Below are 19,665 nucleotides of genomic sequence, written 5' to 3' on the forward strand. Positions count from 1 at the left end.
GGTATCTAATAAAGGGAGTTTTGGCTCTTGAAAGCTTCCAAAAATTATGTTGGTCTCTGATAGCACTGAACTTAAATCTAGCTGCTCTTCCGGCCGGCTGCTGCATATCAAACCTTTAGGAAAAAGTAAGGAGGCAGGCCAGTCCATGAGGGAGGAGATGTTAAATAATTTTCACCTGTACTTCAGAGGTTTCTAGGTACTGTCAGCAAAACAGGCCACCAGATGCTCCCACTTTAATATCTATTTCTTCCCCAGAGGAGGGAATAGGCTTTAAAAATGACACATGGAACAGGCAGACACCTTGACCTGATCTAACAATCCATGCTGTCCTCACAGAATAGTTGCTTAGCAACTGGATAAACATGGGTGGCAAGTCCTAGCCGCAGGACCCAGCCAGGTTCAGGTGGCTGTTGCAGTAGCTGAGGGGACTGGCTGCTTTTAGGCGGCTCCCCTCAGATTCTGAGGGGATGCCTAGCCCCATTGTAGGGACGTGGGTAAGAGCCATCCCAGCAATGAATGTTGTTTGTGCTTGTTTGTAGGGGGGTTGTGAACAGGGTTTGGGTTTTTTAAGAGATGCCAGGCCTCCAGAGCTTGAAATGGTCGTCTTTCCCCCACAATCCTGCTCTGTGCAGAATCTTTGTAACGGTGAAAGGGTTGTCTTCTGTATCAGCTCAGGGAACTTGTCTTCTTTGCTCCTGCATCCCGTTTTGATGCTTGACAAGCTGTGGTGCAAATTAACCCCTCTACGCAAAGATCATGAAACCAACGTGCGAAGCTTGGAAGATGTTGGTAAATGTGGCTGCCCAGGTCAGGTTAACCTTTCAAATTACTGGTCCTGATCCGTACAGGAGACGGGGTTGCTCGGTGCCCTTGCTTCTTCAGAGCTGACCCTCAAATAATTGGAAATTTCATGCAGAGGGGGAGGTACATGTTTGCTGGGCTGCCTGGTATTTTTAGACTTGTGTTTAATTCTAGAGGAGGGTGGAAATGGCTGGAGATGATTGACCCAAATACTGACAGTTGTCTCCAAACAGGATGAGCACTAACTACTGAGAGACTTTGGAAGGAACTTTTGCCTCCAAACCCACTTCCCCAACCAGTTTGGCTCCATATCTCTGCCCCTGGTCCTGTTCCCCCCTCCTCACACTTATCCACTGGTTGACCCACTACTTTTTTTTCAGGGGGAAATGGGTTTGGAGAAAGGCACCTGGCTGCCTAGCAACCTCTGTACATGCACCCCACCCTTAGCAGCAAATAGGACAGGCCTTAGGCAATGCAGGGCTCTAGGCCAAAGATAAAAATGGCAACTCCAACTGCCCCACAAGCCCTTCTGTAGTCCTAGCCTGACCTCACTAATATATCGTCCCAAGGATAGCAGAGCTATAACTAGACCTCGATTAATTCCTGCTATTTGTTTAGCTGCAATGACAGGCTGCCCCGTGCCCAAGGGACTTATTCTCCCCCTTCCCTCCATGCCTTGGAATGAATCCTTGTTTCCATGCACTAGACAAGAATAATTTCTTGCATTCTTGATATATGACTTCCATGTCATGTTCCTTGTCCTCTTGTTTTCTTAGGCTCCCACTCCCCGCACCTCTCATGTAGCAGAAGCACATGTGTCAAGGAAGTGCTGGCCATGAAAAATGTCAGCCATCTTATGATGCCAGGATGGGATGGCCCCACTACATAGGTAGATTAAGAAATGCAGAGGTTGAGTTACCCACTCTGCACATATGGTTCAGTCACATACCAACAGGCCTGAGAGGGGGGGGGATGTCCAGGGCAGTGGAGGGTTTTCATGGTGGGGAATAATATCACCTTGACAAGAATAACCTTTTAAGAGGCTGTGAAAAAGGCAGAGTTTTTGCTCTCTCTCAAGGAAGTTGGCAAATAGATCCACCCTCCTCACTCCAGATCTATCAGTTCAAGAGAACAGCCAGTTTGGTGTAGTGGTTAGGAGTGCGGACTTCTAATCTGGCATGCCGGGTTCGATTCTGCGCTCCCCAACATGCAGCCAGCTAGATGACCTTGGGCTCGCCACGGCACTGATAAAACTGTTCTGACTGAGCAGTGATATCAGGGCTCTCTCAGCCTCACCCACCCCACAGGGTGTCTGTTGTGGGGAGAGAAAAGGGAAGGCGACTGTAAGCCACTTTGAGACTCCTTTGGGTAGGGAAAAGCGGCCTATAAGAACCAGCTCTTCTTCTTCTTCTCCTCCTCCTCCTCCTCCTCCTCCTCCTCCTCCTCCTCCTCCTCCTCCTTCTTCTTCTTCTTCAAGGGGGCATGAGGGGAATTAACCTGCACACCATTTTTCAGATCATGTGATATTCCCCGAGGAGCACCATATCCCCGGACAGCTCACTGACAATTCCTAGAGATAACAGGCCCCCCTGATAACCCATGCCACAGGCACAAATTCCTTTGCTCAAAAGGAGGGTGGTGATATGAGCTGTGCCAATATCTCTGCTGTAGAAGTATAATGAAACATTAACTGAGTATAACCTTAAATATGGGTCGTTAAAAGAGTGATCCTCAACAGCTCTGCTCAGAACTGGGTTCAAGCATTGTGTTTCCCAGGAGAACATTAAGAAACCAAAACGATCGGCTCTTGCCTTTGACAGACGGCAAATCTATAATTGCCCCTGCCTGTCAGCAATGGGGCTAACTGCACTAGGTTTCATTGGCTATAGAGCTCAAGGGAAAATGCTTTCTTTTGAGAGGTTATTCAGAAACACAAGGAAACACTAAAGAATCCTACAGATATTAAAGAAAAACCCTGTAGGCCACCCAGTCCGATCCTTCCCCCAGCTTTTCCCTGAAAGCCTCCAAAGAGGGACATTTCAGGACTTTGCTTGGCCACTTATTCCCCTGTCAAACCTCACTCATATTTAGCACATTCATTCCTTGTCACTTGGCAGAAATGATGAGCAAATGCACTTGCTTGCCTTTTGACACTCTTCAAAATTGAGGAAAACTGCCAGCGAACTGGGGGGTGGGGGGGGGCTAATATACCCAGTCCCTTCACGGTTTGCTAGAACACAACACTCTCAGTGGGGTGTGCAAGTTCCTCGTCTACTATATGACACAAATCCCTGAAATGCCAGCTCCTACAGTCTACTTTCCATCATAGACAAAAGATGAAACTGTACATTATTTTGTGGAAGGGAAGATGCTGACCTCAAAAACACTGGCCAGGTCAGAATTTGAGCACTGACAGGCCACTTCCTACTGTTTGAGCTCAGCCTTCCCTTTCATTCTTTCCAGCTGTACACACACGTTTTAAGTAGAGTCTAATAGAAATGAGTTTTTGTGTAGCACTTTCAGTGTTCAAAGTCCTGCACAGCCCATTATCTCCTGACAACAGCCCATTTCAGTATATCTGTATTATTACTCCCGTGTCGGAGATGAGGGGAAGGGAGCAGCCACTGAGAGAGTTTGTGACAGAGGTTTGAACTAGCGATCACCATTTATTCCCCTAGCATATTGTTAACCCAAATCAAGGCAGTATGCACCACTGTAAATAATCTGTCACATTTTTCTTCTATCCTGCAAATATCTGTGACATTTTTTATCTTGTAACATTTTAAAATCTGATAAATGTCTGTCACGTTTTTTAAAATCTGTATGTTTGTCACATTTTTTATGTTCCCCTTCCTCTGGGGCAAGATTCAAGTCCGATAGCCCCTTAAAGACCAACAAGTTTTTGAGGGTATAATTAACCTTTCAAGAGGCAAAGGACTCGATAAGTTTTGACTCCCGAAAGCTTCTACCCTCGAAATTTCGTAGGTCTGCAAGGTGCTACTGGACTAAGATGGTTACCTACCCGAAAGTTCCTGCTGGCAGTGGTATTCTGCCTGCATTTTATCCATGCAGCACTCTGATTTGGGTTAGGTTGAAAGATTAACCAGTGACCGTTATGGGTGGGATGTGGGGATGCAAGCCAAGGATACAACACTGGCTGTGTGAAATTTACTGATAGACACAGAATTCTGCATCTTGAGAATTTTACTGTTCCTTTCCCAGCCTAGGAAGCAAATGGGCAATGCCTGTTGGATGCCATTTGCCTGGTGGGAGCCTTACTCTGGAGTGGCATTTGGCAGTGGGACAGACCTTTCCAGCCGCATAACCATACATCATAGCACACTGCCAAACTCGGCTTTGTATTTCCACCTCCCAAATTCTTGTAAGGGCCAGCAATTGAGGGCTGGCAGACACTGGAAGACGGCTGAAATTTCTAGTGGCCAAACACTGCGGCTCCTTTCACCTACAACTAGTAAAATAGTTGTAAATAGTTTACTAGTTTACAACTAGTAAAATAGGAAGCTCACCTTCCATAACGTGCAAAAGTTGTGGAATTCTGTTTACCTTGGCACACAGCTGGAGTATCCTCAGGTTTTGATTCTTGTTGTTGAAAACGCAGCCCTGCCGATAATATTTGCCACAAGAGGTATTGCAAACGCAACATGGTACCTGCCTTAGTCAACACACTTGGCCATTACTCACACAAGGTGTCTGGGAATGCCAAAGCGCTTGATAGATTGGGGCTGCAGTGACAGGGTCTAACTAGTGCTTCTGATTTCCTCCCAAATGAAGCCCCCTCGATGAGTCCTCGGATGTAAGAGGATGCCCGGATCCCAGTGGGAAGCAGCTTAGCCTCTCCTGTCTGCTCCTCTCGCCTGACGAGCGGCATTTGTTGTCAGTAATAAGAAAGCTGGGTAAAACCCTTTTGCAGTTGTCAGAGGGAACGCGTGGCCTCTGTTGGCCCTATCAAACCAACCAGCGAGTTTGGAGAAGTGGCTGGATCACATGGCTCAGTGGCTAATGAGGGGCTCCCTCTTGCCTGTTTTTGTTCTAGCATGCCAATGGTTTCTATGGCAACTTCAGAAGCAGATGCAGGAGCGATTTCACCCAAGAGTATCGTAAAGCAGCCCGGCCACCACCTCCTGATCGCTTTCTGCAGAGAATGAAGGTGAGTGACCGGGTGTCTCTGGCCGGCCTTGGAAGGGCCCCCAAGAAGACAGGAGGAAAAGCCATGCACCTTGTTCATATCTGCCATCCCTCCCTCCTTCCTGAGTGAATCTGTAGCTGGTGGTCTCCTTTGGTGCAGAGGGAGAATGCAGTACAATGGAAGTATGCCTCAGTGGAAGCAGGAGCAGAGGAAGTCAGAGATCCCATGAGTTTCCACCTCCATCTCCAGTTGTCAGTTCCGGCCTGGAGATTTGAGGGCAATGCATGAGGAGGGGTGAATTTGGACTGAGATTTCACTTAGAAGCTACAGCATAACCAGATTTTGCCCTCTGAAGCTACCTGCCTGTCAAGGGGGAGTGAACTCTTTCGTTTGGAGATCAATTGTAATTCTGGGAGCCAGTTTGAGAACTTGAAATTTGTTCCCTTGCAGCAGCATACATAGGCTGTGGCCATACTGTGAATCAGACCATTGGTCCACCAAGGTAATTCTGTCTATTCAGAATGGCAGCAGCTTTGCAGGGTCTCTAACAGGGATCTTTCACGTCCCCTAGTACCTGATCCATAAGCCGGGGATATCAGGAATTGAACCCGAGACCTTCTGCGTAGAAAGTAGATGCTAATCCACTGAGCTCTGGCCCCCTTTCCCCTCAGAATCATAGAATCATAGAGTTGGAAGGGGTCATAAAGGCCATCTAGTCCAACCCCCTGCTCAATGCAGGATCAGCTCAAAGCATCCTAAAGCATCCAAGAAAAGTGTGTATCCAACCTTTGCTTGAAGACTGCCAGTGAGGGGGAGCTCACCACCTCCTTAGGCAGCCTATTCCACTGCTGAACTACTCTGACTGTGAAAAAAATTTTCCTTATATGTAGCCTATATCGTTGTACTTGTAGTTAAACCCATTACTGCGTGTCCTCTCCTCTGCAGCCAACAGAAACAGCATCCTGCCCTTCTCCAAGTGACAACCTTTCAAGTACTTAAAGAGGGCTATCATGTCCCCTCTCAACCTCCTTTTCTCCAGGCTGAACATTCCCAAGTCCCTCAACCTATCTTCCTAGGGCTTGGTCCCTTGGCCCCAGATCATGTTCGTCGCTCTCCTCAGTACCCTTTCAATTTTATCTACGTCCTTCTTGAAGTGAGGCCTCCAGAACTGCACACAGTACTCCAGGTGTGGTCTGACCAGTGCCGTATACAATGGGACTATGACATCTTGTGATTTTGATGTGATGCCCCTGTTGATACAGCCCAAAATGGCATTCGCCTTTTTTACCGCTGCATCACACTGCCTGCTCATGTTTAGTTTACAATCCACAAGTACCCCACAAGTACAATCCACATGAATTAAGAAAGCAGACAGAAATATGACAGTGGTGAAGAACAGGCACCCATTTAGGTAACTCCTTTGAGGGGGGAAAGAGAGAGGGGGAGGATTATGGCCCTGGATCCAGTTCCGAGTACCTAAGGGAGGGATTTGGCAGGCGGGTTAATTGGCCGTGCTCCTATTATTCCGCTGTAGTGGTCGCTGAAGCTCTGTCACATTGTTTGCATGCATCAGCGTGGTTTGTGTGTACGCAACACCAGAGCTGTCAGTCAAGATAATATTGATGGTAACAACCTTCCTACACACATCCCTCCCAAACCCAAGGCTTAATTTGAACTGGAGCAACTTAACAGAACTCAATTCCTCCAAAGGGAAATCTGTTTTTGTGAATTCCAGGAACCAGCCTTTTGCATCCTGGCCCTTAAGGATCCTGGGTGGTCAACCACACCCTGGCGGCATCTGTGTTGGACCCTGAGATCTCAGTGTTGCAAGAGTAAATGCCTCCCTTGCCTATGGAACAGAACGATTCTCTGATAAGGAAATACTCTTCTGGAGGCTGGAGTAATTAATGTTTGCGCAGTGGCTATGGTTTTATGAGGCTGGATATCCCACAGCTAGAACCTAGGTTGGGCTCAATTAAAACAACATCTAATTGCCAATGATGCCTGAAATTGCTGGCTAATTATTCCCCCTGCTGTTTTCAAAAAGAGATATATCACTAGTTAAGGGTCTGTGTGGCTCACATGCATGGGATGCTTCCCCGTCTACCTCCTCATGTCATTTTGAAAGGGATGTCCAAGCCGTTTCAGGCAGCTCGATTGTGCTTCAGGCAGGATCCCGCTCACCTTCTGCCATTGTCGTTTGAAGATATTTGCCTTCCTTTTAGGAAACCTACTGGCTGGGGCAAGAGCCTCTTGTGGCGCAGAGTGGTAAGGCAGCCATCTGAAAGCTTTGCCCACGAGGCTGGGAGTTCAATCCCAGCAGCTGGCTTAAGGTTGACTCAGCCTTCCATCCTTCCGAGGTCGGTAAAATGAGTACCCAGCTTGCTGGGGGGTAAATGGTAATGGCTGGGGAAGGCACTGGCAAACCACCCCGTATTGAGTCTGCCATGAAAATGCTGGAGGGCGTCACCCCAAGGGTCAGATATGACTCGGTGCTTGCACAGGGGATACCTTTGCCTTTACCTGCTGGGGCAGTAGCAAAGCTCTATTTAATTGCCTTGGCAATACTTCTAGCAGGGTGTTGTGGATTAGAGACCTGTGGTGACATCCTAGCTCTGAGAGTGAGGGAGGCCTGGTGCTTGTCCCTTCTTCCTGATAAAGGCAAGCTGCCTGGTTCATCCTCTTTGGAGACCCACTGAAATTCTGCTACAAGGAAAAGACCAAGCTGCTACTTCTTGGTGTATTTGTCCTCCCTTTGCCTCAAGCCCTGTCATTTTGCCAAGCACCAAGCGGAAGAGGTTGGAACTTCTCAGTTGAGAAAAGACAACTGGGAATGACATGATAGAGCCTTATAAAATTCTCATGGGGTGGAGAGAGTTGACAAAGATATTAGAACTCAAAAGCACCCAATGAAACTGATGGGCAGTAGGTTCAGGATGGACAAAAGGAAATACTTGTTTACACAGAGAAGAAAAATGTGGAAATGATTTTAAAAATGATAAAAATGTGGAATTCACTGCCAGCACTTTGTGTTTGGTATGCATCAGTGCAGTCGTGGTGGAAAGTACCATGATGCAACAGCCAACTCCTGGCAGCCCTGGAAGTTTTTGAAGGCAAGAGACACCAGAGGTGGTTTGCTTTTCCATCTGCATAGTGACCCTGGATATCCTTGTGGTCTCCATCCAAGTACTAACCAGGGCTTGCCCTGTTTAGCTTCTGAGATCTGACAAGATCAGGCTAGCATGGACCCTCATGGTCAGTGCAGTGGTGATGGTGGAAAGGGCTGCCAAGTCAAGGGCTGCCCAGTCACAGCAGACCTCCGTCGCCAGCTAGACCAAGGCGGGTCAGCGCTGCTTATACTATTAGATCTGACAGTAGCGTTTGACACTGTAGATCATGAGCTCCTAGCTCACCGCCTTACTGATGCCGGGATACGGGGGACCGCTCTCAAATGGCGGATCTCCTTCCTCTAGGGTCGTGGACAAGGGTTGAAATAGGAGAGAGAGTATCCAACCATCATCAGCTCACATGTGGAGTACCACGGGAAGCAGTCCTCCTTCCTATTCTATTTAACATCTTCATGCGCCCTCTTGCTCCGCTGGTACGGAAGCTTGGATTGGGTTGCCACCAATATGCAGATGACACTCAGCTCTTCCTCTTGATGGATGACCACCCCGATTCCCCCTCAGAAATCTTAGCCAGATGCCTGGAAGAAGTGACAAAAAGACTCAAGCAGAGTCGTCTGAAGCTCAGCCCTTCAAAGACGGAGGTCCCGTGGCTGGGTAAGAAGAGGAAGCGTGCCTACCCAACCTGGACGGAGTACGTCTAACAGTAGCCCACCACCAGAAACCTGGGGGTGATCCTCGGCGCCTCCCTTTCCATGGAGGCACAGGTCACAAGAGTAGCGTGGCTGGCCTTCTACCACCTACGCCAAGCCAAACTACTAGCACCCTACTTGGCACCAGAACACCTAGCCACAGTGATCCACACGATGGTCACCTCTAGACTGGACTTCTGCAACTCGCTCTATGCAGACCTACCCTTATCCTTGACCTGGAAACTGCAATTGGTGCAGAAAGCAGCGGCCAGGATTCTCACCAACACACCGTGGACATCTCATATCTGGCCTATACTTCAGCAACTCAACTGGGTCCCAATTGAATTCCGGATCAGGCTTAAGGTTTTGGTTCTTACCTTCAAGGCCGTGCGCGATCTGGCCCAGTGTACCTGAGAGACCGTCTCTCCGCCTATACCCCCAAAAGAGCATTATGCTCTGCCACTGCCAACTGGCTGTTGATCCCTGGCCCCAAACTAGCACGTCGGTCCTCAACGAGGGCCAGAGTTTTTTCCATCCTGGCCCCCACCTGGTGGAACGAGCTCCCTGAAGAGATCAGGGCTCTGCCTGAACTCCCACAGTTCTGCAGGGCCTACAAAAGGGAGCTCCTCCACCAGGCATTTGCCTGAGACCGACCACCGGTCCCCCCCCCCACCTCTGACATCCCCTCCATGGCCTGAAGCAGCCTGACCTCTCTAGGGAGTTTAGCTTGTTATGTTGTTATTGTTGGGATCACTGAAGTCGTGTTGTTTAGAACCACTTTTGGATTGTTATTGTTGTATATTGACTATGTTGTATGTTGACTCATTCCATGTATCCCCCTATGATGTTGCATGTCAACCGCCCTGAGCCATATGTTGTGGCGGTATAGAAATCAAATAAATAAAAAATAAAGTCTCCAAGGCACGCAGTGAACAGATGTGGTTCACCACTGCCTGCATCTGGCTAGCGACCTTGGACCTCCTTGGTAGTCTCCCATTCCAATACTAACCAGGGCCAACTCTGCTTGTCTTCTGAGATCTGATGAGATCACAAAGGACTGGATCATCCAAGTCAGACCATCAGCACAGTACAAATTGTTTATTGGAGAGGAATGCTGGAGAGTCCTCCAGTGCAGGGGTAGTCAACCTGTGATCCTCTAGATGTTCATGGAATACAATTCCCATGAGCCCCTGCCAGCAAACGCTGGCAGGGGCTCATGGGAATTGTAGTCCATGAACATCTGGAGGACCACCGGTTGACTACCCCTGCTCTAGGGTAGATCACTCCCAGAGGCAGTCTGATCACATTATTCTGCTAACAGGGCCTTCCCGGAAGCTGATGATTTGCACAAGCACTTGTCATTCCAGGCAGAAACACTAAGCAATTTTGGAACTGAGAGAGGAAGAGGCCTTCTTGGCCCAGTGTTTTTCAGAAAAAGGCCCTGTAGCGGTATGTTTTGAGGATGATGCTTAGGAATGCAGCCCTTGTCTGCCTAGAGAAAGTTGTCTTGCTGTTGAATTTGAATTTGAAACTTTGGCATGAAACTTAAATGTCTTCGTTCCAACATCATTATATTTTGCGATCAGTTTTATTGACTGAATAGCTCCATCATATTTGCAATCCATCTTCAGCGAGGAAGGTGGACTATAAATGAAAATAGACAAAGTAACTGCTGATGGAAAGCATCCCGGAGGGAGATAAATTAGGCCAGCCAAGTCAATCCCACGCTGTAGAAATTTCACTCCTCTATTGACTAAATTCAATATACAAAAGTAATGTTTCTAATCCTCGTAACAGGATTACAAATTCTGGATTGGGGAATTCATGGAAAGTGGGGGATGCAGCCTGAAGAAGGCAGGATTTGGGCAGGAGAGGACCTCATCAGGGTAACAGTGCTATATAGCAGGGGTAGTCAACCTGTGGTCCTCCAGATGTTCATGGACTACAATTCCCATGAACCCCTGCCAGCATTTGCTCTCGAGCAGGGGTAGTCAACCTGTGGTCCTCCAGATGTTCATGGACTACAATTCCCATGAGCCCCTGCCAGCATTTGCTCTCGAGCAGGGGTAGTCAACCTGTGGTCCTCCAGATGTTCATGGACTATAATTCCCATGAGCCCCTGCCAGCATTTGCTCTCGAGCAGGGGTAGTCAACCTGTGGTCCTCCAGATGTTCATGGACTATAATTCCCACGAGCCCCTGCCAGCATTTGCTGGCAGGGGCTCATGGGAATTGTAGTCCATGAACATCTGGAGTACCACAGGTTGACTACCCCTGCTATATAGTCCACTTTCCATCGCAGCTACCTTGATCTTTATACTCTGTAAATCAGCTGTAATTACAGGAGATCCTCAGGCCCCACCTGGAGAGGACCTTGTCTTTTTGGACCAGGATCTCCACACTATTTTGAGCCATTGGCCAATTTATATTACTACTTGTATTGAGGTTATGGAAGAAATACTACTTAGATTTATTGCACTTAAAAGAAGAGAAGACTTACCACTGAGGAAAAAATAGAAAATGGAGTTTATCTGGAAAACCATTCTGGCTGACGTCCTGGGAATGAAATAAACTAAAAGCAAACTCAAGAAAAGAAATTGTTTAAAAACATTCTTTATTATTGTTTAATGCCACAAGGATAGGTCTTTTCTTCTTGGTTTGAGTTATCTGAGACTGTCCTGTGTTTATCCTATTCCCACCTGGAGATTGGCCATCTCGCCTGATAGCCATTGGGGTAACACTGTATGCCTGTAGCTTTCCCGAGTGGGATTTTATCTAGGTTTAAATCAAGAGTCTATGAGTTCTCCGAGAAATATCAATAATCTTTCTTACCCCTCTGTAATTGAAACTGAGTATCGTGCCTCCTAATGTCCCCCACTGCCTGTTTTTCAAGTCCTTTCCCCCCCAAAAGGCAGGCAGTAGGGCCAGGAGGAATTTCAGTGCCTTTGCTGCTTGTATGTCTGTATTCCCTTTGTGGTCTCACAGTTCACAAAACCTCTCTCCGGCCTAAATTATTAAGCCGCTTGGTGCTTTCTTTAGTTTTGTTGTCCATCATCTATTGCTCTGAAGGTGCAGGCAGACCAGCATCCTTGAAATATTTATGCATTTAATTTGTTTTGGCCCTTGTTCTCCCAGGGCTAATTTTGCAAGCTGCCCAGGGGACAGGTGCGTCTTCTTTCAGTAACCACAGAGGTATAAATCTGTTTTCCTGCAATATATAGTGAACGTGTGCTATTGCACTCATAAAACCAGGACATGACAACCTAGTTCCTCCAGAAATAAACAGGATCATGAAGCAGCTGAGTTCCAGCATTGTCAACTTGCAGGAGCACCTTAAAGACGAACATTTGTGGCAGGTTAGTCCTTAAGGCGCTGCTGTATTCTTACACTTTTCTACTGCTACAGACACAGCTACCCATCTTGTCTTGTCTTATTTATATTTAGTTATTACTAGGATACTTGTCCCAAAGTGGCTCACCTCATTGTTGTGTCTTCATTTTATTCTCTCAACAATAACCCTGTGAGATAGAGTAGGCTGAGAGGGAGTGACTAACAGGCTTCCCATGTGTCCACTTACAAATGGGAAAATGCCTGCCCTCAGCTCCAATTTACTGCCCTCACAAAACTGAGAAGTGGGAGGGGAAAAATGGCTGGAATATGTCCTCCACATCAACACTCTAGGGATTTCTGTGTGTCTCTATGGTCTTTACCACAGACAAGAGCCAAGGGCTCTTCAATGGTGGCCCCAAGCTGGTTGAATGAGCTTCCCCACAAGATTAAGGCCCGAACAGAACTTAAACAGTTCCTCGGGACCAGCAAAATGGAGCTCTTCTGCCAGGCCTTTAGCCGAATGCTGCAATGGGAGACTTCCCTGCAAATATATCCATCGATGTCAAACAACTGCAACACACTATTAAAGCACATGGTCTCCTCTCCAAATTACCGTAGCTACAGTTTCAATGTTTCTAAATTAGTCTTTGGATGTTGATATCATGATTGTTATGACAGGTTGACTCAATCTGTTTTTACAGCGTTAGAACAATTTCGATGCATGTTTGCAACTTTACTGGTTCTATTTACACCGCCTCAAGATGTAATAGCATGGCACCTGTCCAGTAAAGCCTTCAGTGAATGGGAATCTGAACACAGATCTTCCATGTTCAAGTCCAGTACAAGAGCCAACTCACGTTATTTAAAAAAATTTAGAAGCTGTGTGGTTAAGTCACCATGAGTTGTTCTGTGTCATGGATTGAGATGGTAAGTGGTCTTCTGAATTGACAGCTCATTTCACCACACATTAGAAAATCATGACCAGAACCAATGGGTTGAGATTAATTCAAAATAATTTTTGGCTAAACATCCAGAAGAAGTTCCTGACAGAGCAGTTCCTCAGTGGAACAGGCTTCCTCGGGAGGTGGTGAGTTCTACTTATTTGGCCTCACTTGAAGGACTGTGTTCAGTTTTGGGCACTCCAGTTGAAGAGGGATGTAGACAAACTTGAGCGTGTCCAGAGGATGGCAACAAAGATGGTGAGGAGACCAAGATGTATGAAGAAAGGTTGGGGGAGCTTGGTCTGTTTAGCTTGGAGGGTAGATGACTTAGAGGGGACTTGATAACCATGTTCAAGTATATAAAAGGCTGCCATATAGAGGATGGAGCAGAGTTGTTCTCTCTTGCCCCAGAAGGACAGACCAGAACCAATGGGATGAAATTAATTCAAAAGAAATTCTGTCTAAACATCAGGAATTAGTTCCTGACAAAGCAGTTTCTCAGTGGAACAGGCTTCCTCGGGAGGTGGTGAGTTCTTGTTCCACCCATGAGGTCCCTCCCAACTCTATTATTTGATGATTCTAAGTTTTCAAGCAAAGGCTAGATAGTCATCTGACAGAAATGCTGATTTTATGAACTTAGGCAGATTGTGAGTGGGTGGGCAGGAAGGGATGTGCCAGTGTTTGTCTCTTGTGGCCCTTCCTTGCATACCCAGGGAATTGCTGATTGCCCCTGTGGAACAATAGATGAATTTCCTTCAGGCCAGGCTGGATTCTGGAGATTTTTGGTGTGTGTGTGTGGGGGGGGGGGGATCATTTGGACATGATGTTGGGGTGACTGTGGGTAGGCAGATAGTTGAGAGTTCCGGCATTGCACAGGGGGTTAGACTAGATGATCCTGTAGATCCCTTCCAACTCTATGATTCTCTGATAAGGTAGACTGATGTGGGGAGCACCAAAGCGGACAATGTCATGTGTCTAACTCTTCAAAAGGCTAGCTGGTGATTGATAAGGCTACCTGCCCTTCCAGAACAGGAGCTGTGGCTCAGTGGTAGAGCATCTTCTTGACATGCAGAAGGTCCCAGGTTCAGTACCCAATATATCCAATTGAAAGGGTCAGGTGATGTGAAAATTCTTTATCTGTGGCTCTGGAAAGATGCTGCCAGTCTGAGAGACAATGCTGACTTGCATGGACCAGTGGTCTGAACCGGTGCTGATCCTGCGTTGAGCAGGGGGTTGGACTAGATGGCCTGTGTGGCCCCTTCCAACTCTATGTTTCTATGATTCTGTGATTCGGTACAAGGCGGCTTCATGTGTTCATGTGAAACGGCTGTCATAGAATCACAGAGTTGGAAGGGACCTCCCAGGTCATCTAGTCCAACCCCCTGTACAAGGGTAGGGCGCTTTGGTGTCCTAAATGGCTTCTTGCGCCTGAAGCAGCCAGCGCTGTGGCACAGGTGGGGGGGGGGAGGAGAGGTGCTGGTGTTGACATGCCAGTTGTTGCATACACGGAGGCGCTGCGCCTGCGTGTGTGCCATTGGGCGCAGGCGGTCGCTTCAGACACCAAAGTGCCCAACCCCACCCTGCACCCTGCAGGACACTCACAACCCTGTTGCTCATCCACTGTAACCAGCCACCCCCTTGAACCTTCACAGAATCAGCCTCTCCGTCAGATGGCTATCCAGCCTCTGTTTAAACGTTTCCAAAGATAAGAGAACCCACCACCTCCTGAGGAAGCCTGGTCCAGCGAGGAACTGCTCTAACTGTCAGGAACTTCTTCCGGATGTTTAGATTAAATTTCTTTTGAATTAATTTCATCCCACTGGTTCTGGTCTGTCTCTCTGGAACAAGAGAAAACAACTCTGCTCCATTCTCTATAGTCATCAGTGGCTGACAAGGAATTGTTGGCTGTTCCAGCTATCCGCTGAGTAGATCACCCCCATCTTCTAAGGCAGATGGGATTCTATTATTCAAATGTACAGATTCCATTGAAACTAATACAGATTACCCATGTGCTTGCTGCTCTGTCCCTCCGGCTGCTATCCCTGTATGTTTTCCACATTACTAGAAAGAGCTTTCTCTAGAAGGAACTGGCCTTCTAAAGAAGAAGAAGAAGAATTGGTTCATATATGCCGCTTTTCCCTACCTGAAGGAGGCTCAAAGCGGCTTACAGTCGCCTTCCAATTCCTCTCCCCACAACAGACAACCTGTGAGGTGGGTGAGGCTGAGAGAGGCCTGATATCACTGCTCAGTCAGAACAGCTTTATCAGTGCCGTGGCGAGCCCAAGGTCACCCAGCTGGCTGCATGTGGGGGAGCACAGAATCAAACCCGGCATGCCAGATTAGAAGTCCGGACTCCTAACCACTACACCAAACTGGCTCTCTTGCTGAGAAGAGGAAGCATGGAGGTAGATAGCCCTTTCATGCTACATCCAGTATCAGTTTTACACATTTCCTTGCATTCATCACCAGGACTACCATTTAGGAGAGGTTAATATTAGTCCATTATAGGTGGCAGCAAATCGAGGAAGGGAAGAGGAGGAACCCAGAGGAGCCATGCATAATATTCTCAGCTTCCGATTTAGGTTGCTAACCCTTGGGGCTTCACTGTCTGTCAACAGACATTTCGTTTTCCCACTCACTCCCCTATTAGAGTTGCAGGCGGTAGCTTTTGCAGGGGACTAACCTCCGTTCTTGCTTGTGCTGTTTTCCAGGAAACCCCATCCAAGCACATATTCTCCAAGCACGACAACAGACATGCCTTCCCAGGATCAGCGATGTGCTTTGAGAACGTGAGTGTGCTTGGCCAAGAGGGAAGGGAGGGGAGGGGAGGGGAGGCTTCCAATCCCTTTCGTCTTCCGCAGCAGGAACGCTGGCGGGGAAGTTAATCAGAGGCGTGCTTGATTACAGCCATCATTTCCATGCCTAATGTGATTATCGCTCCTTTGGGAACCGCCAGGGTTCCTTCAGGAACGGACGGGGCCAACCGGCTGCCTGGAAGGAGCGCTAGTTTAGAACTCTGCCTTCCACCCCTCCCCTCCCTCTGTGCTTCACGGAGCATCCGAATTCTGGAACGGCACTGCCATTCATTGCCCACAGCTCAGCCACAAGCTAACAGCACCATCCTAAGGAGAGCAAACCCTTGCCAAACCCACTGAAATGCCAGCACTGCAGTACACTTCAGAGTAGCGATCCCCAACCTGTGGGCCATGGACCACATGTGGTTCTTTGACTAATTGGTGGGCCCCGAAAGACGCCTTCTCTCCCCTCACCCAAGCCCTTTACTTCATCCCCCCCAGCCCTTTACAACACACTTCATTGTTGTGGTGTGTCTGTATCTTATTTTGAAGGGATGTTTAAACATTACCATAGCGATCAGAGAGCGTTAGGGCAGTGGTTGAGAGTAGAGGAGTAAACTACCCCCCCACACACACCGGGCCTCAGTAAAAGGCGTTGAGTGGTCCCCGGTGAGTGGTCCCCAGCGTTGAGTGGTCCCCGGTGATAAAAAGATTGGGGACCACTGCTTCAGAGGAAACACAGAGGAGTCAGGAAAAGGGACTGCATAAAAGGAGATGGAGCAAAGAAGCAGGATTGAAACTGGGATGCCCCATAGTTGTTGGATTCTGCCCCCACACACTGTCGGTTTTGGCTGGGTTCAGAAATTTGATTTTGTCTTTAAAGAGCAGACTATCCTCAACCCTGAATCCAGTGTCTTTTCCTAAAAGATGGTTTCAGTGATCACCTCAAGGGTGTAAAGGCTAGTGGAGCTGCTAGCATCTTATGGCAGGGACACGGGGCAGATGGGTGCCATTAGGGAACACTGAACAGACCATGGCATGATGGCAGAGGGAACGATCCGTGCAGGGCCCGCGAGTAAGAATTCCAGCCACCGTAAAAGCTGCTGTGTGGCTTTAAAGAGCAATCATAGCAGACTCTGCATCTACGGTGTGAGCACAGCTTCATACTTGCATGACAGGCATCAAGTCCAGCTAGTCACGCGTTGTGCCTGGTGTCCTTTGGTGTACCCTCTGGGTTTTTAAGAAGCTACATCTGTTCATTAAAATGTCCCTGCTTCAATTAACCCTCACCCCTGAGTCCCAAACATCTAAAAAGAAAGATACATGTCAGGTGGTCAGCGTTCCAGGCGCTAGCCAGGTGGCACCTGCCACAAGCAGCTTTCCTCCAACTCCGCTGCCTTATGGAAAACGTAAAGAATTGTTATTTCTTTAATTCCAGAGCTCCTAGTGGGAGAGGGACAGATTCATTTTGATTAAACACAACAAAAGCACTTGTCTTTTCTAGAGCTGCAGAGAAGGAAAGTAGGATCCTACTGTAGAATCATAGAGTTAGAAGGGACCTCCTGGGTCATCTAGTCCAACCCCCTGCACTATGCAGGACACTCACATCCCAATCGCTCATCCGCTGTAACCTGCCACCCCCTTGAACCTTCACAGAATCAGCCTCTCCGTCAGATGGCTATCCAGTTTCTATTTAAAAATCTCCAAAGGTGGAGAATCCACCAGCTCCCGAGGAAGCCTGTTCCACTGAAGAACCACTCTCACTGTCAGGAACTTCTTCCGGATGTTTAGACGGAATTTCTTTTGAATTAATTTCATCCCATTGGCTCTGGTCCGTCCCTCCGGGGCAAGAGAGAACAACTCCTCTCCCTCCTCTACATAGCAGCCTTTTAAATACTTGAGTTTTGCATCACTTAACGCCATTTCCGTCTTAAATAGTTATGCTTTGTTTCAATTGTTTCTAAGACTTCTGGGCGGTTCTAGAACTGTACCCCTGTTGCATTGTTCGCTGACTGTCCCGCCCACCGACTGTAATCCACCTTGAGTCCCAGTGGGATAGAAATAATGTACACAAACAAGCCATCCTGGCTTCCCCCTTGAGGACTTCCTGGCCCCTTCCCGCTACACGGCCACGGGGATTTGTTAGATGCCTTTTGTCACAATGAAAAGCTTGATCCGTCTGGCTCTTGTTCTATGGCAGGGCTTGGGAAGGAAGAGGATAGAGGGGAGCCTTCCCAGCACCCTAAACCTAATAGACTGGATCCCCCTGAAGGAGGAGCTGCAGCGGGAGAGGCCCCTCGTCTCAAGCTACCAGGCCGACTACCGCTCCAGAGACAAGCTCTCCCAGAGGTTGGTTCCTCGCGACCGAGCGCAACGGCAGCCCCTCCACCGGACGCCCAGCACCACTTACCAGCACACGTACCGAAGCTACTGCTTGCGCGATCCCATCCTTGGGGTGTTGAAAGAGCAGGGGGCCAAAGACCCGGAGCCTGACGCGCCTGCCCCGGCCACCTCGAGCGAGCCCACCGGAGACCCCACCCCAAGTACGCCCCCCACCGGAAATGCCGCCAGAAGCCCGGACCCCCCCGCACCAGGACGCTTCTACAGGCGCTGCGCACTCCTGAGGCCAGTACGCCTGACGGTGTCCGACTGCTTGCACTGGTACAATTGTTGAGCCCGTGTCCGATCGTGCCTCCGCCGTGAGATCGCGTCCATGCTCCTTTGTAGACGACGGAAAAGAAAAACTTCCCCCAAATAATAAAATCTTGCTGGTCTGCGGAATATCTGCTAGGTACAGCACCATCAGAGAAGGGCTTGTCGAATCCTTGGACGATCTACCTGCCTCAAAGCTTCCGGTAATGGACAGAGTCGGTTTTGTTCGGAAGAAATCTCATTTTGCTAGAAAGAAGCCTTAATTAGGTTTCTTCCGAACAAAACTGACTCTCTCAGTTACAGATTCAAATGGGTCGCCGTGACAGTCTGAAGTAGCACAATAAAATCAGAGTCCAGTAGCACCTTTAAGGCCAACAAAGATTTATTCAAGGCGTGAATTTTTGAAGAAAAGACTGAGGAAGAGTGCTTGCACTCGAAAGCTCACGCCTTGAATACATCTTTGTTGGTCTTAAAGGTGCTACTGGACATTGTATCTCTCCATTACATCTCTCTTATTTTATCTCTCTTATTGTATCTCTCCATTACAAGAAGCTTTGAGGACGTGTTTGCCAACGGCCGCTTCTGTTGGTGGTCAGTCTGTCATACTGGCCAGCAGACCATACATACCATTATTTTGACTTCTTTTAGAGAAGTAGAGAAGGTTCAAGAGAGGGGGAAAGGCTAAGGCATTTCAGTCAGGTGACCAAGGGATTGTTGTTAGGTGAGAAGTCGTGTCCGACCCATCGCGACCCCATGGACAATGATCCTCCAGGCCTTCCTGTCCTCTACCATTCCCTGGAGTCCATTTAAGTTTGCACCGACTGCTTCAGTGACTCCATCCCTCCACCTCATTCTCTGTCGTCCCCTTCTTCTTTTGCCCTCAATCGCTCCCAGCATTAGACTCTTCTCCAGGGTGTCCTTCCTTCTCATGAGGTGGCCAAAGTATTTGAGTTTCATCAAGGGATAGACCAAGGGATAGAAGCTGGTAAAAGGCGAGAGAGCCAGCATGGCATAGAGGTTGAGAGCGACAGACTCTAATCTGAAGAACAGGGTTTGACTCCCCACTCCTCCGCATGCAGCCAGCTGGATGACCTTGGGCTAGTCACAGTTCTCTCAGAGCTGTTCTTGCAGTGTAGTTCTTGGAGTTTTCTTAACCCCACCTCCCCCACAGGGTGTCTTTTGT

At 48.2% G+C, this 19,665-nt stretch overlaps 1 protein-coding gene across 2 annotated transcripts; it reads left to right on the top strand.

The window, feature by feature from the left end:
- The first annotated feature begins 357 nt into the window (after positions 1-357).
- On the top strand, positions 358-18,640 carry CIMIP7 (ciliary microtubule inner protein 7). Of its 2 annotated transcripts, none has more exons than XM_077324880.1 (4): positions 358-494; positions 4,856-4,969; positions 15,747-15,824; positions 18,031-18,640. In XM_077324880.1, exons 1-4 carry the CDS (start codon positions 468-470, stop codon positions 18,502-18,504), a joined length of 693 nt encoding a protein of 230 aa, XP_077180995.1. In that variant the 5' UTR covers positions 358-467; the 3' UTR covers positions 18,505-18,640. The 2 variants fall into 2 exon arrangements, with proteins under 2 accessions (XP_077180995.1, XP_077180994.1); XM_077324879.1 differs by lacking the exon at positions 358-494 and adding an exon at positions 517-807.
- Positions 18,641-19,665: the final 1,025 nt, after the last annotated feature.

The sequence above is a fragment of the Paroedura picta genome, chromosome 3 (genome assembly GCF_049243985.1).
Source record: "Paroedura picta isolate Pp20150507F chromosome 3, Ppicta_v3.0, whole genome shotgun sequence".
NCBI lineage: Eukaryota > Metazoa > Chordata > Lepidosauria > Squamata > Gekkonidae > Paroedura > Paroedura picta.

What these genes read in the sequence shown, in the direction of transcription:
- CIMIP7 (XM_077324879.1), top strand. Translation starts at nt 757, where the DNA reads ATGAAACCAACGTGCGAAGCTTGGAAGATGTTGGTAAATGTGGCTGCC. An exon ending in TGGTAAATGTGGCTGCCCAG is followed by an intron (nt 808 to 4,855) that starts GTCAGGTTAACC and finishes TTTTTGTTCTAG; the next exon opens with CATGCCAATGGTTTCTATGG. An exon ending in GCTTTCTGCAGAGAATGAAG is followed by an intron (nt 4,970 to 15,746) that starts GTGAGTGACCGG and finishes GCTGTTTTCCAG; the next exon opens with GAAACCCCATCCAAGCACAT.